Source organism: Odontesthes bonariensis, chromosome 23 (assembly GCF_027942865.1).
Source record: "Odontesthes bonariensis isolate fOdoBon6 chromosome 23, fOdoBon6.hap1, whole genome shotgun sequence".
NCBI lineage: Eukaryota > Metazoa > Chordata > Actinopteri > Atheriniformes > Atherinopsidae > Odontesthes > Odontesthes bonariensis.
Genome location: NC_134528.1, coordinates 29,202,162 through 29,217,449, shown reverse-complemented (window position 1 = coordinate 29,217,449; position 15,288 = coordinate 29,202,162). Strand labels below are relative to the sequence as shown.

The 15,288-nt window shown below is 45.1% G+C and overlaps 1 protein-coding gene across 2 annotated transcripts in view; it reads right to left on the bottom strand.

Moving 5' to 3' along the window:
- Nucleotides 1–15,288, bottom strand: part of abcc3 (ATP-binding cassette, sub-family C (CFTR/MRP), member 3) — a 69,617-nt gene that overhangs the window by 13,469 nt on the left and 40,860 nt on the right. Inside the window, exons 9-23 of one of the 2 annotated variants that reach the window (XM_075456975.1) lie at nt 13,175–13,352; nt 12,881–13,042; nt 11,848–11,940; nt 11,207–11,410; nt 8,251–8,397; nt 8,038–8,125; nt 7,726–7,792; nt 7,510–7,636; nt 4,019–4,195; nt 3,638–3,805; nt 2,617–2,800; nt 2,422–2,533; nt 2,167–2,323; nt 1,669–1,876; nt 857–1,167 (exon numbers count right to left, since the gene is read on the bottom strand). In XM_075456975.1, coding sequence (XP_075313090.1) covers nt 857–1,167; nt 1,669–1,876; nt 2,167–2,323; nt 2,422–2,533; nt 2,617–2,800; nt 3,638–3,805; nt 4,019–4,195; nt 7,510–7,636; nt 7,726–7,792; nt 8,038–8,125; nt 8,251–8,397; nt 11,207–11,410; nt 11,848–11,940; nt 12,881–13,042; nt 13,175–13,352 — 2,383 coding nt within the window. The remainder of the gene's footprint in view (nt 1–856; nt 1,168–1,668; nt 1,877–2,166; nt 2,324–2,421; nt 2,534–2,616; nt 2,801–3,637; nt 3,806–4,018; nt 4,196–7,509; nt 7,637–7,725; nt 7,793–8,037; nt 8,126–8,250; nt 8,398–11,206; nt 11,411–11,847; nt 11,941–12,880; nt 13,043–13,174; nt 13,353–15,288) is intronic. The other variant, XM_075456974.1, reaches the window with a different exon arrangement.

The following is a 15,288-nucleotide window of genomic DNA, read 5'->3' as shown; positions in this document are numbered from 1 at the left end:
GCAGAGCTCTGGTCCAGTCCAGAGTCCAGACTAAACACGGAGAAGCAGCATTTAGCTGTTATGCTCAGATATTAAATCTGATCCATTTCCCACTAGTCTGATCACTTACTTTGACGCCTAGCTGTTCCCTGTGATACTCTGAACTTCTGTTAACAGCAAAAAGAAATCTTCAAGAATGTAGCCATTAAAATAAACCTAAAATCTAATAGTAGACTCAAATTGTCGATTTAAAGGAGTCTGAATGAAGGAAAACGAGAAGAACTCAACTACTCCCTTTATCAACCAACTGTTATCCCACCTGAGAACTAAGATGCTCTATGTTGCCATGACAACACCCGTTACACACAGAGGTAACACATTGCGCAACAGTAGTGACATAACCAACCCCACAGACATCATTTATGTAATGGCAACAACAAACCCAGACACCCTGGATCTGGTCACGGGCTGCAGCGGACTAAACAGACTGAGGTGCGTTAATGCTGTTCCGCCACTAGAGGGCGTTTATGCTCCACTGTTGGGACGTTTGGCACATGTTGTAGTAGTTGACCGCATTGCTCCACCTAGCAGAAGTTTGTTCTGAGTGTGTGTGACAGGGTGAAGAAGTAGGCTGCAGGCATGGCAGGAAGTGCTTTGGCTGCGGAGAGAGCAAGTGAGTTTAGGAGAGGGAAGCAGGAAATGGCAGCGGCAGGTTCTTGTCATCGACGTCACAGGCTACAGTGGGGGAAGAAGAAGCCAACACTCCAAAGTTACAAAATTTGCAACATGCAGCCACATGCCACTCCGCGAGGAGGAAGAGTCCCTCATTTGCATAGAAAAAAGGGAAACGGAAAAGACGCGTCCCAAACAAGAGTACCTGAACAAAGACGTATATGAAAGCCAGGGGTGCTATGACAACAGCAAAAATGGGTGTGCTGCTAATGATAACTATCATGGTGGAGAGGGAAACGAAGAAGGTTCCCAGGAACATGAGCACGGTAGATGGCAGCGCCTCGTCTATGACGTAGATGTCCTTGGAGAAGCGGTTGATGATGCGTCCTATAGGTGTGGTGTCAAAGAAAGACTGGGGCGTGTGAAGTTTGTTGGCCAGCAGGTTAAAGTGCAGCTTCTTGGCTGCACCGATGTTGCCCATGGCTAGAGTGAAGGAAGACATCATGACCAGGACACCTGAGAATGGGTTAACCCACAGGAGAGGCAGAAGAGGGAGAAGATACCGGAAAGGAGGGTTTTACTGAGGAGTGAAAATGTAACGCAGGCATCGGCAGCATCTGTCCTGAGTATGAAGAGATGAAGGGAACAGCTCACTGGGAGAGGAGTAACTTTAAAGCATTAACACGTCCCATCCACAGCCTCAAAGAACAACAGAAACCATGCATTTTAGTTGTCAGGTAAAGGCAGTCCTCTCAGTGTCTGTGAGCTTTCTGCACAAACACAAACCTTTAAACTGTCTGTCCCGTTATTTTCAACAGCAACAAGAAGCTGTGTGGGTGGAGGTGGCATGCGGTGCCATGGAGAAAAACAGTAGCTCAGGTTAAAAAAATCATTTCATTTCAGCACCATGGTGAGGCAGCACACATCGCATCACATCACATCTGACTTCTAAAAAAACCACCTTCGGTTCAGCTTTGTTCAGAGTTTATGGAGACCTTCGATTTCAGCGTTTCTTACCTTGTACAATGCCCAGAGCCGCGTACACCCCCACCCTCATGTTAACATTCTCCTTGGTCTGGTTTCTTGAGGCGTCGTTGGTCCACTGGCTGAGCCAGATATTTGCTCCAATTGCGGCGGCGCTCTGACAGCCGTACAGCAGGCAGATGACCACGGACAGCAGCGGCCCCACCGCCTTGATGTACTCCAGGTACACTTTCGTTTTTACCTGGTTGGGAGAGAGTCCAGTTAGCAGAGTTCACTGAAGCGTCAACGACAAACATCAGCAACAGCCGATGACTTTTTAATATGTAGGAAAGAGGATTTTCTCTTCTTTCATGCAACGTCTTTCCTACTTCATAATATACCTGCACCTGCCAACACAAGGTTTCATTTAATCAGTGATGACAATTAAGAAGAAACAAAGAAAATCAGCAAAAAGAAAAAACGCCAGATGTCACAGCTACAGTGACAAATGAGGAGAAGACAGAACAGATCAGATCCGACTGGTGGACTGACCCGGCCCGTTTCTGCGGTCTCTGCCTGGATGAGCTTCTCCGCCTCGTGTGGTTTCTTCTTCTCTTGTGGCTCTGAATGCTTCCTTTGGCTGCAGCCGTGTCTCCTCACTGAGCGACATCTGGGGTTCTCTCCTTCTGACGAAACGATGCTGATCTGCCTGGAGACGGGATGGCGGCGCGAGACAAACAGACAGTGAGACAGTGATTTCCTACTTTGAAAAAAAAAAAAAAAAAAAAGTTGACGTGTTTCCAGTACCTCATGAAACTTTTCTTCGCTTCATTGATCACTGGTTCGTTGTCCACCATGTCTGTGTGATGGTTGCTCAGGGCGTCATCGGGGAACAACTCCTCGTCTTCGATCAACTCCTCTGTGAAAGCAATGAGAAAAACAGAATGATAAACTCTGCAACCATCTTTCAAAGACATCAAATGGGAGGAGGTGCTGCTCTACCAGTGGCTTCGTCCTCCTCTACGATGTCCTCCAGAGCGTAGTTCCTGAGGAACTCGGCAAAGGCTCCGTTCTGTTTCAGCAGCTCCTGGTAGGAGCCCATCTCCGACACCCGGCCGTCCACCATCACCACGATGTTGTCCACCTGAGGCAGGTAGGTGATGCCGTGTGTCACCAGGATGCGTGTCTGGAGTCAAAGAACACAGGAAACCTTTGCTTCTGACACATCATGAAGTAATCATACACAAATAAAGCAAAAACACACGTATTATCACAAGCTCAGCTCATATCTTTAGTGTATTCACTTTCCCATCAAAGTGGCAACACAAAATAATTCACACGGCCCTTATCAGAGACTAAGTTTCAAATTTACAACACAAGACGAGTAACAAACTGATTAAAGATGATATCTTTAGTAAAAAGATAAGACTCGGCTTCCTCTACAGGAGCAAGACTAAGAGACGAGTCCCGCATGCAGCTCTGAGGTTGTGGTGATTCGAGCTAAACGCTAACAGCAACATGAGGCCAGTTCATGTGGCTCGGGTTCATCCTCTGGGGAGCATTGGGGATTTTTATTCATTTTCCTCAGCTGTTTGACCAGCAGCACCGGAAACATAAGCGAGGAGAAAAACTATCAACTCAGTCATGCTCCTTTTTGCATTTCCACTGAGGACCAGAGCCGCCAACACAGACAGGTAAATAAGGAAATCTGTACCAACGAAAAATCTTAAAAAATTTAACTTTTTTTTACGTTTTTGGTGTTTCATTTATAGTCTTTGAATGGAACTGCTGTGAGGAAAAAGATTCATCTTTTATTGCTCAGATTTGATCCATTCTTGTGCCAACTGGACATTACCCCTTCATGGCAACTGCTGGGGACATCTAGCAAACAGAAATGTTCAACTCTGTAAGCCCCACCCCAAAGGTTCCATGTAATCAGAAGTAAAAGTACCTTTTTCGTCCCCGGTTCGTGTGATCAAAATGCATCCCAACTGTTCTCTGGAGGAGGTCAGACTTTTCTCACCTTGCCTTTCAGCAGCCCCTCTGGACCAATGAGGTTGTCAAAGATGTGTTTGGACACATGGGCGTCCACCGCAGACAGCGGGTCATCCAGCAGGTAGACATCAGCGTCGCTGTACAGCGCTCGAGCCAGACTCACCCTCTGTCTCTGACCCCCGGACAGGTTGATGCCCTGCAGGACAGAAAAGTCACACTTCTACCACTGCAGCCGTTTGCCAGCCTACCATGTCAATTCATTTCAGGGATCCTCGAAACAAATTGATCAAATTAGGAAAAGCATCCAGCAAACTTCAGAGAATAAAAAGAGACGTGAGAGAATATCAGGAGCCTGATGAGAGATGCTGAAAGGAAAGCAGAACCAAGAAAATAAAGAGAGCTTTTGTACCTTCTCTCCTATTTCAGTCGAGTCTCCTCCAGGCAGCACCTCTAAGTCCGGGGTTAAGGCGCAGGCGTCCAGAACGCAGCGATACTTTTGCTCATTGTAGGCATTCCCAAACAGGATGTTGTCCCGCAGGGTGGCGTTCTGTATCCAGGCCTGCTGAGGAACGTAGGCCACGGACCCCTGAGGACAGAGGCAGACGGCTGTTCTTTCACATGTTTCCGTCACAAGAATAGAATAGAATCCCTTTCCTGTAACTATACACAGTACAATGAGATTGAAAGCAACTCCTCATTCAGTGCAAACTGGTAGGCAAAATATATATGTATATAGATACATATATAGATATATCTATCAGCTAGGGATGCACCGATCCGATATTTGGATCGGATATCGGTACCAATATTGAAGAAAATTAGAGATGGGGTATCGGCGGGGTATGGGCTGATCCATAATCGTCCGGGTTTTTTTTTTTTTTTTTTTCCCTTTGTCCTGGCATTGGCATCCATCCAAGGGCCTTCTACCTCCTCTAGTCGTGAAAAAACTAACGTTGGGACAACCTCTGATTTTTTTTTTGTTTGTTTTTTACCAAGCAAGAGAAGCTATTGTTTTGTTCAGATGCTTTTGTAATGGATGTTTAATTCCCATTTGCACTAAACTATATAAAGAGCTGATTGCTATTAATTTTGTCTACCAACCAAGCTAGTATTGTTTTTTTCTCCTTTATTATTTAATATTTTGTTTTACATTGGAGTTTGAATCCCTAATTGACTGAACCAGTTACACTTGTTATATTTTTATGGCTAAGACTGTTTTACTGGTTCACAATTATTAAATAAATAAGTAATTCAGTACATTTATATCTGTTTATTTGTTTTTTTTTAAAAAAAAGGGAAGAAATGTTTAAGTCCAGTCTGATGTTGACGAAAGAATGATCCCAGTCTTTTCCACACAATGAAACTTACCGTTTGTTACCATAATTCCGCGCCGTTTTCCTGTATCGGTCGATATTAAACCTCAGATATCAGTATCGAGGGTGAAAAAAGCGGATCGGTGCATCCCTAATATCAACATCATAGTGCAAAGATACGTGCAAGATAAAAACTGCTCGTGCAGAGAAGTATTCAGTTTGCATTGCGGTATTTAAATATTGCACAGTACGTGGGTAAAAGAAGTCCGGGGGTTGAGGGGGTTAGGCTGAGAAATCAGTGCATGTGTGAGTTCAGAGGGCTCATGGCTTTTGGGAAGAAGCTGTTCTTGAGTCTGTTGGTCTTTGTTCTGATGCACCTGTAGCGCCTCCCTGAGGGCAACAGGTCAACCAGATCCTTGGTGGTGGTTTTTGCTCTGCTGAGGCAGCAAGAGGTGTAAATGTCCATCAGGGAGGGGAGAGGGCAGCCGATGATCCTCTGCGCTGTCTTCACTTCTCTCTGAAGCCTCTCCCTGTCTGCCTCGGTGCAGCTGCCGTACCATCAGCAGGCTCTCAATGGATGAATGGTAGAAGGTCAGCAGCAGGTCTGAGCACAGATTGTGCTTCCTGAGGACTGCTGAGCCTTCCTGATGACCGCCGTGATGTTGTCTGTCCAGGACATGTCAGCGGAGATGAGGACGCCAAGAAACCAGAAGGTGTGGACCCTCTGCACACACTCGCTGTTGATGTAGAGTGGGGCTTGGTCGGTGCTGTGCTTCCTGAAGTCGACCATGAGCTCCTTGGTTTTCTTGGTGTTCAGAGCCAGGTTATGTTTTTGTGGGCCGGACTGCAGTCGGAGGTGTAGAGACAGTACAGGAGGGGGCTCAGCACACAGCCCAGAGGGGAGCCGGTGCTCAGCGTGCGAGTGGAGCAGAGGTGGGGGCCAAGTCCCGCAGTCTAGGGCCGGTCGGTGAGAAAGTCTAAGCTGTAATCCACAAAGAGCATCCGGACGTAGCTCTGCTGCTGAGCAGCAGGTGGCTCAGCGCTGAGTGGAGAGCTACGCCGATGGCGTCCTCTGTGGATCTGTTGGTGCGGTATGCAAACTGGTGGGGGTCAAAGTCTGGGAGGAGATGGTCCTTGATGTGCTGAAGAATTTACTGTTTCTCATTTTCTAACAACTGCTCCTGCAGTAGTAAATCTGACATGCCCTTGAATGCCATTGCTGTCTAATGTTTTGTGATTACAACGACACCAAAACTCTTAAACATAGTTATATAAAGCACAGTCTGCCAAATACTGCTCTAAATGACATGTGCAATAATTTGTGATTGCTCAATAAAAAGCTGCAATCCTTTTTTCATTTACCGTCTCATTTTAGGTGCTTCAGCAGCTGCTGTGCAGCAGGCGGACCGTGTAAAGTAAACTACGCCTTTATCAGATCCTCTTTATTGTAAACAAGATTGATGAGAGAGCCGAGGCAGCAGCAGGAGTCGCAGGCCATGAGATCAGATCGCTTCCCGGCCTCTCGCCTCCGTTGGGTGCTTGATTTCATGCCTGTTGTGGCATTAAATGCCCACGTTATTTTTCTAGTGGCTGGATAGTGTAGTGGTGAGATTGCTGCCTTTCATGTGGGTGACCTGGTTAAATGTTATCTGCAACCCTAATTACACATCACAACACAATAAGCATTGCTTTTGCTCATGTTGAATTTAATGGAAGCAATGAGTCAAGGGCAGCTTGAGACGGGGGCAACGAAAGGCTGGAAAAGCAAGCTATTCTGAAAAAGAAACAGACCATGTTGCAACTAATCAGGATAACTGGCAACATGACCGGGTATAAAAAGAGCACCTTCAGCCTCGTTTCCACTGTCAGTATGGTTCGTGTCACTTTGTATCGGTACGGTACGGATCGGGTCGCTTTAGGGTCAGCTTTGCGTTCCCACTATAGAAAGGGGACCCTCAGGGGTGGGCGGAGTGCGTGCCGAAGCGTAACTAGCATCCATAATTTGGAACCACCTCCAAGCATCTTCAGCCACACTGGCTCGCGGTCCAGTTGAAACCACTCTCTGCCATTTTTGCGGCAATCAGCTGGAAAACTTTTTGGTTTGGCACAGCGCCATAGAGCTCCCGCTGCACAGCCTCCTCACCAACACCGGAGAGCAGAGCCTGGAACCGGTCCTGTGTGCTCGGTACCCCAAGCAGAAGGGTTACAAAAGTGGTCACGGGTACCATGGGACCAGTACGCTTTCGTGGTGGTAACACTGAAATAAGCGAACCGGACTGTATAGTGGAAACAAAGCTTTAGAGAGCAGAGTGTCTTAGTTGTGAGGCAACTTTGGAAAGATGTTCCTCAACATAAAATTGCAAAAACTTTGTATATTCCTTCATGTACAGTGCCAAACGATTCTGAGATCCTGTAGACACGTACGTAAGAGACATGATTAAAAAAATAAATACTGGACCGCCGTGACAGATAGGATTCTGTGGGCTCAGGAACACTATTCACTGTGTCTGCCATAAACGCAGGTCAAACCGCAGGTCAAACCGCAGGTCACATTTTGAACAGTGTAGCAACTGAAATCAAGTCTTACCCGAATGGAAACCTCTCCCTCCACTTTTTCCATTTCCCCCAGCAGTGCAGAGATCAGGGAGGACTTCCCGCAGCCCACGTGGCCCACCACTGCCAGCAGCGAGCCCTGGGGCACCATCACGTTAATGCTGCAAACACACAGCCAATATGGATATGACTCAGGGACGCAGACATGAAACGAGTGCAAACATCCAGCTCGTGGCTTTGCATGACTCACTTGTGCAGGACAGGTGTGTCTTCTTTAGCCCAGGTGAATTTCCCATTCACTACTGTCACTGCAAACTCTGTTGAGCAACAACATGACACGTGACTAACTTTTCATCAGCTTTTCAACAAGTCACGGGTGATGACTACAACTCAACCAGATGGTGAAAGGCACCCACGGCAGGGCAGGGACCTTCAGTTATGAACTGTGTTTTAAGCACCTATTGAGCTTAAACAATGGAATAATGAAATACACATGACAAATGACAACAAACAGCGTGTTGTTTTAAGCTTTAAGAAAAGTTAGAGCATTGTTGGATTTTACCTGAGGCTGTGATGTTTCTGTCCACCGAGTTTGGATCCAGCTCATCGTGACTCAGGAACCTTTGGATTCGCTTCAAAGAGACGCTGGTCTGAGAACAAAACGAAGAATAAACACACAGGCATTCGATCAAACCTGCCAAGCAAACACGCACAGGACAGGAAGTTAAAAAGGAAGGGAGGGAGACGGGACAGGGAGAGGGGAAAAGCAGTCCACCTGAACGATGCTGCTGATCACTTGGGGAAGCATGTTGAGAGGAAATCTGAGGATGTTGAAAAGCGAGAGCGACACGAAGGCCCGCTCTGCGTCCAGGACGTTGTTCTCGTCCACCGTCACATACACAGCAAACGACGTCAAGGCAACCTGGAAACACGGGGCCAAAGCGAGATGCTCAGCGCAGAGACAAACAACCCGGGACTTTGTGTAAACAGCCGGGGACATTCAGCACACCACGGTTTACAAATAGTTCATTAATCTGTCCCTCGCAGATAAAATGCTTTCATGTACACTGTGCTCAGATTTTCTTGGCCTTCGTGGCATGTGCAATCCTTTCCCCACTCTTCTTTGTACAAAACATCCAGACCTCCAGGAGCGAGCAATGCTTCTCTCTGAGTTTATGTTACGAGTCAGTACACACGCCGATGTTGCCATGGTGTCTACTTACACCTGTCCGGCTTTGCTATGCGGGACGGCTGAGAGAGAGTCAGGAAAATAGTTAACTTCCCTTCTGTTATTTAGAAGCTCTGGAGAGGAAAACTCAAATAGGAGCATAATTCAACAATTTTAGGCTTAGTAATCAAACCATGAGGTTTAAGATCAATATCCTGAAAGCATTTGGTCAGCTGCAACAAGCCGATATCAATTTTAAAACTTGTCTCAACAAACAAAATGGCAGCGAGAGAGAGATCGGAGCCGTAATACCCAATGGCTGCAAAGCCAAGAAGATGGGGAACCACACCTCTCCAAAGCCTCCACCTACAACAGACCAATTCTAAACGGGACCCCCCGTGTTGATCCTTCCACGTCTGTTAAGCTGTTTTACGTGTTGATGGCATGCTTGCGAGGAAATGGTTTGTCAAGTGCTCCACTGCAACGGCTGTGAGCAAAAACAACATTTGTGATATAAAAAAAGGATTCAATTACAAATGAATTCAACTGACAAATAGAATTCACTTCAAGATCTCGCTTAAATACCCAGAAACCTGCAGGTACCCTGTACCTCTGCATCCTTTCCATCTATTTGTAGTGGATCTGTATTGCTAAGATTAGCACTGCAGCTCACAGCAAACTAATGGAAAGCATAAAATATCGAATTATAATGAATAGATGGCGCACATAAGCACAAACTTCTTTGGCGCTTCGGCCTCCCGGATCAGGTGCACCAAGTCTGTTGAAATTCCACTCAGTGGGTCGGGTTCAGACTGCTTTGGTCGACCTCCATGGATAAAACAGACATTTCTATGACTAGATTTTCTACGGCAGCCATATTTAAAGTTCAGTTGTGCAGCTCAGTCATTCCCAGCTATGATAAGATGAAAGCCCAAAAAGTAGACGTGACTTCACGGTTTCTCATATTGTTGTCTGAGCTCATATTTCTTGGTCGGTATTTGCTCTGTTTCCTTGTCGTTCTAATCATAGCACATGTCCACTGGTGATAATGACTATAAATAGGGGGAAGCAGATTTTAAAAATCACAATTTCTGATGTGTTTAGCCATCTGACAAAAGAAATGGAAAAATATGTGAATGAGAGCGGCTTCATTGGGAATTCAGCTGCATTTTACTGTCTTAGCAAAACGATGGAACTTTGGAGCACGTGCAGGGCCCTAGACCCACTTTAGTCTACTTGAGCACATACATGCTGGAGGGATTCGATCCTCAACTGCATTATTTCAGAAGATTTCGGTTGGACTAACAAGCATGTAAATATATTCACTGAGAGAGAATTAACAGACCAATCTGGGCTACTTTGAGCACTTATGACTCACTCACAGCGCTGGCCAGTGTTATGTGGGCCATATGTGGCCCAAAAGTCATGAACCGGGCCCGACTTAAGTGAGAGTGTTGTCAAGGAAATGAGATGCTACTACACCTGATTTAAAACTGCAGTCTGCAGGATTTGTTGTTGTCATACGTAAAGTCCTACTTTTTGGCATTTTAAGAGTTTACATGATCTATCAGAACGCTTGAAGTTGAAAACGGTGACCTCCGTAGTCGCAAAATGCAAGAAATGCTTATTTTTTAACCGAAAAATAAAAAGTTATTCAACTTCCTGTCCCGCCCCATTAAAACACATGAGAACTCGTGCACGTAGCCAGATGCACCTACACGACTCCTCATTCATCAACTCACCTGTCATTTGCGATCATGGAAGACACAGTAAGTAGACTAGCCCGTAATGAAGTTCAATAGTCCAGATAAATAAGCGTGGGGACGAGCCTACTTTGTATCGCGCGTGCACAATCGGTGATTGACAGGCAGCAGAGCCCAGCTCGTAACCTGATTGGTTACCTTTTACCGGTCCGGTCTGCAATTTTGTAAACAAACCTGCTGGCTTTGGAGGGACCTAGCGTGACATATATGGGAACCTAGAGAACTCATTTTTTTTTGTATTGGGGTATTTAATGTACTACTTTCAGAATCCCCGGACAGTTCCAGGCATTATGCTTGAAAAAGAGTTGCAGACTGCAGCTTTAAGAACAAAAACAGCTGCGTTTGATCACTCTAATGGGAGCACGCTGCAGCTTCAGTGTGTAGGAAAAATAAAAAATGGGACTTTGAGTCTGCAAATGTTAATGATGCGAGTAGCCAATCAAGCTGGAGCAGGCAACGTTACTGAAATCTGACTTACAAAACTGACCTGAATCTCGTCTTCTTTCTGCAGCACGCACACAAATGAGCTCTTCATCACCTTGCTTTTAAAATAGCTTCCAATAAAGCTCCTTTGTGAAATCTGGGCTATATCTGAAAAACTTGTCATGTTGTATTTATAGCTGGAAAACGTGACTTGAGAGCTCATGGAAGCTGCCTGAAGGCAATTCCTTTAATAAGTGCCTCTTGCCAAGCAACGGTGCTGATACACATGTTGTCACCCTCTTAGTTAATACTACTGGGGTTTTTTTCCCAGTCTGTTTGGATTCGCTGTCCCTTCCAGACATGAGGACCAAGCTTACAAGGAAAGGGGCGCTGGTCCAGGCCATGGTGGACAGCGCGCCTAGGTAGGCCGTCTTGCGCAGCACGTTGAGCTCCTTCTGCCGGATGGCCAGAACCTTTTCTTTAAAGGACTTCTCCCAGGCGTACAGCTTGAGGACTTTGATGCCGTTCAGGATCTCGTTCATCAGCTTGATACGATCGTCTTTGTGCTTCATCTGCTCCACCTGAGGATGACGGGAGCAAAAAAAAAAAAACGATCTTTGTATGCGAATTCATACGCATCAAACTAGACAAACACCAAATGATCCATTTCACATCAGCTGGGATCTAAGAAAAGATCCCAGTTGTCCATTGAGCTTCCAGCTGTGTGGTTCCACATGAGTTCTTCTGCTGCAGCCATCCTGCTGCAGTTCATTCTCCTGTCTTCTATTCACAATTTCACAATTCCGAGTACTGAGCAGTGGTTGTCAAATTGTTCAAAAGTTTGAAATATTCGGATATTTAATGCCACGAACAGATAATTAATCTTGCATGCATCCATCAGAGACAACTCAATACATTTCAAATGGAAACACACAGGAAGCAAACTGATGAGCTGAAAATAATTCATCCAAATAAACAAGAAGCAATTCAAAACGATTTGTGTTCGGCACCCTCATACCTGGTAGCCTCGCGTCTTCATGGCAATGACGGCATTAAAAGGGATGAGCATGACCATGACAGCCACTCCCGCAAGCACAGATGGGCCCAGGTTCTGTAAATTACATGCAGCACCGTTAGCCAGTCACAGAAAATTCAAGATAAAGCAGAACGCCGAAGAGCTCGATAAACGCAGCAGGTCTCCACACTGCAGCTTTCAAGTTCACCAACATCCAAACAGTTCTTCAATGCTCTGCAGCAATGAACAATGGCTAAAGAAGACAATGAGGTAATAAAACTGGAACTCCGTGTCCTCGCTAACTAACAGAAATGAAGTCGTCTGTACAAGACACCTCAAATCACTAATTATGAGGAAAAGCGTTAATTTATTGTCCTTATACAAAATATGGTGAGGAGAGAAATAAGTCCATGATGACAAATTTTTAGACATTACCGGTGCAGTCCAAGCTAATAATGTAATATCATTCCAAAAGAAAATCTGTGTGCCGGACACTTCTCTGCTTTTCAGACTCCTGGGACTTCAGTTCACTGGTTTACTGGCCTGAAATCCCAATCATTTCCCCCTCTTTTCTGTGTGTTTAGTTGTGATGCAATCAATGCTTTTTATCTAAGCAAATGACTCATGAAGGGAGCGTCTGCTCCCACGCATTGGATGGAAATGGAGGTGGAAATCAGGCTTGTGCGTACGCGTACGACTTCATGATGACTGAGAAAAGGAAAAGGGAAGTGAATGTATGGCTTTGGAAGTCTTGAGAAAAGATTCTGCTTTTGTGCATACCCACAGTTCTACTCATGAGACCACAACGACCTATGCTCATGCTTATCCTTTGCATACTGCCAGATAAAACCATGACTTTGGCCCTTTCTTCCAAAAGCTTCAGACAGAACGAGAAAAACATCAGCACTGAAGGAAGGAAACAAATTCCAAAGTTCAATTCCAGAGTAAATGGACTCAGGTGGCGACATATCGGCCGGCCGATGTTTCGGGTCGATCTTTGCGTTTTTTCGTCGGTTATTGTGAGATTTGCATGTACCTGCCAGAGGAAATACAGTGCCAGCATGATCTGAAGAGGAGCAGACCACAACATGTTGAGGAAGGTGGTGAGGTCCATGAACCTTTGAGCGTCCACAGACATGAGATTCACTATTTCTCCCACTGTGGATGAACGCTTGGCAGCATTAGTTATCGCCAAAGCCTGAAGAACAAAAGATGAGGGGAAAACAACAGTTTATAACCCCGTTAGAAAAGTATTTCATTTGAACCATTTGTCCGTAGGACGCTTTGTCGTCTTTTTTGGAAAACAACAGCGGGACTATTCAACGCATACCTTCCTGTAGATGGCTCCTATGACAGCGGTGCGGACATTCATGCCGGTGACGAAGCAGTACTGAAAGTGGCGGTGCAGGATGAGAGTTTGTAGTAAGGCTGTGAAGAACATGAGGAAGGCCAGCGTGTAACCCCACCAATCAGGAACACCTTTCTGTTTTGTGAAAGAGATCAACAACCTAGAAAAGCAAAGAGAAGGAAGAGTCTCTGGGATTAAAGCCGGCAGTTAACCGTCGTCACCTCAGTGACTTTACCTGCCATCAGGACAGTGTGCTCCGGTTAGCAACGCTATGCCACTAGTTGTAGATGGTAATGTGAGAAGGATCTTGTTTCGGATGCAGAACAAAGGATTTGATTTGGAACTGAATCAGAGCTTTTATTAAACCTCCTTTTTCCAAGTCTCGTAACCTGGTCTTAAAATACCACCGCTGTGCATCTACACCATGGGTGTGGTTCACCATGGATCCACCATGGTGAGCCACCTTACAAAATAAATGCTGGCTTTTCAGAAGACAGAATTTACTACACAGAGATTCTCATCTTTGCAGACAACCTTGTGGCCTTCCTGCGGTGACAAATTCAGCCCATTTTATACGCCGTCAGGAGATTCTAATCTCACCTCCTGCTCAGCTGGAACGTGTTGATTCTGATCCAAATCACACATGCTACGTGTTTTCATTCCTCCAGAGTTTGGGTAACTTAGAATGTCCTATGACCACCATCTGATGCTCCTGTGTCCAGTGTGTGTTGATGCTTTCGACCTCCAGGTGACCGATGTTCCAAGTTTTGGGGAAACTTAATCTGTGCAACACTTCTGTGTTGGTTCCTTCATTTTTCTCCTTTTTTTTCACTTTTTCAGTGTGTCTTTCACACAGCTGGCTGTCCTTTTGTAAAGCTCTCATGGAAGTATGCTTTGCTGAACGCTGAAATGAATCAGCAGGCCCACTTTAGCCCCGCAGGATGCTCCCGCTGTCCTACTCGAGCTCAAAATTCTAAATAAACATACGCATCTTGGGTGAGGTAGCCTAGAAGGGGAAAGGTTACGGGCCTAATAAATGATGCAAACCAGTGGCTTCAGGTAAAACTAGTGGAACCAGAATTACAGTCAAGGTGGAGCAGGAATTGGGCTAAAGGTTTCTGCCTGACATGTGCAATTTACATGAGTGAGTGTGAGATTTAAAGGCAGCTAAAAGATACACCACTTTAGGGCTGGAGAAGGTTCCTCTCATTGTGCAGAAGATTAATGAGAAGAAGAAATAAAGTTATATTTAGAATGAATCAATACTTGAATTGAACACAAAAGAACAATTCAAAGTGCTCTCATCTTCTTTTGCATTCATTCATGTATTCATTTCTATTTTGGTCTTTCGACCAATGTCTTTATGGTATATTAATTCCGCTTCTTTTTTTTCGCTCTTTTTCCTTTTTCTTTTCATTGCTCTTTGCTTTTCCTCCTGTCATTGTCACTGCTTTCTACTTTTAGCTTTTGCTCCAGTCTGGTTCCAACCTGTTCCGTGTTGGAACAGCAGGGTTTAACCTCAGTTATCCTCTTCCATTTAATGGCACACAGCTTGTGTATCAGAAGGCTATTTAAGATATTGCTCATTTCACCTTAACGGTAAAACAAAATATTCCCACTCATTCCATCTGCACAAACCTGTGCAGTTTAACTGTGGTTAAAGGCTCATCTCTCCTAAAACACCATGCAATAACTGAAAAAACAGGACCAAAAAGGAACTGCTTGTAAACCCATAGAAGTTAGATTGTCTTAATAACATTTAGTTCAAACTTGTGGTAGATTTAAAAGTTCTTTTCTCTGAAAACTGACTGATAGGATCAGTATTAACAGGCAATCGTGAGCTACATGATAATAACAAAATACATACTGTGGTCAACCATTTCTGACACCTTATCTCACTGATACCGAGAGATAAAGGCTCTCAAAGAACATTTTCCATCCTAACGTTTCCACCCTGGGCCATCAGGAGCATGAAGAGGAAACATATTTACATGCGGAACAAAGACAGTACGCACATTAAATCAAACCGAGCCACCGTGGTTTGGATAAAGAAAACCAGCATGCAAACACACGCACAACATGCAAAAAGATGCTCT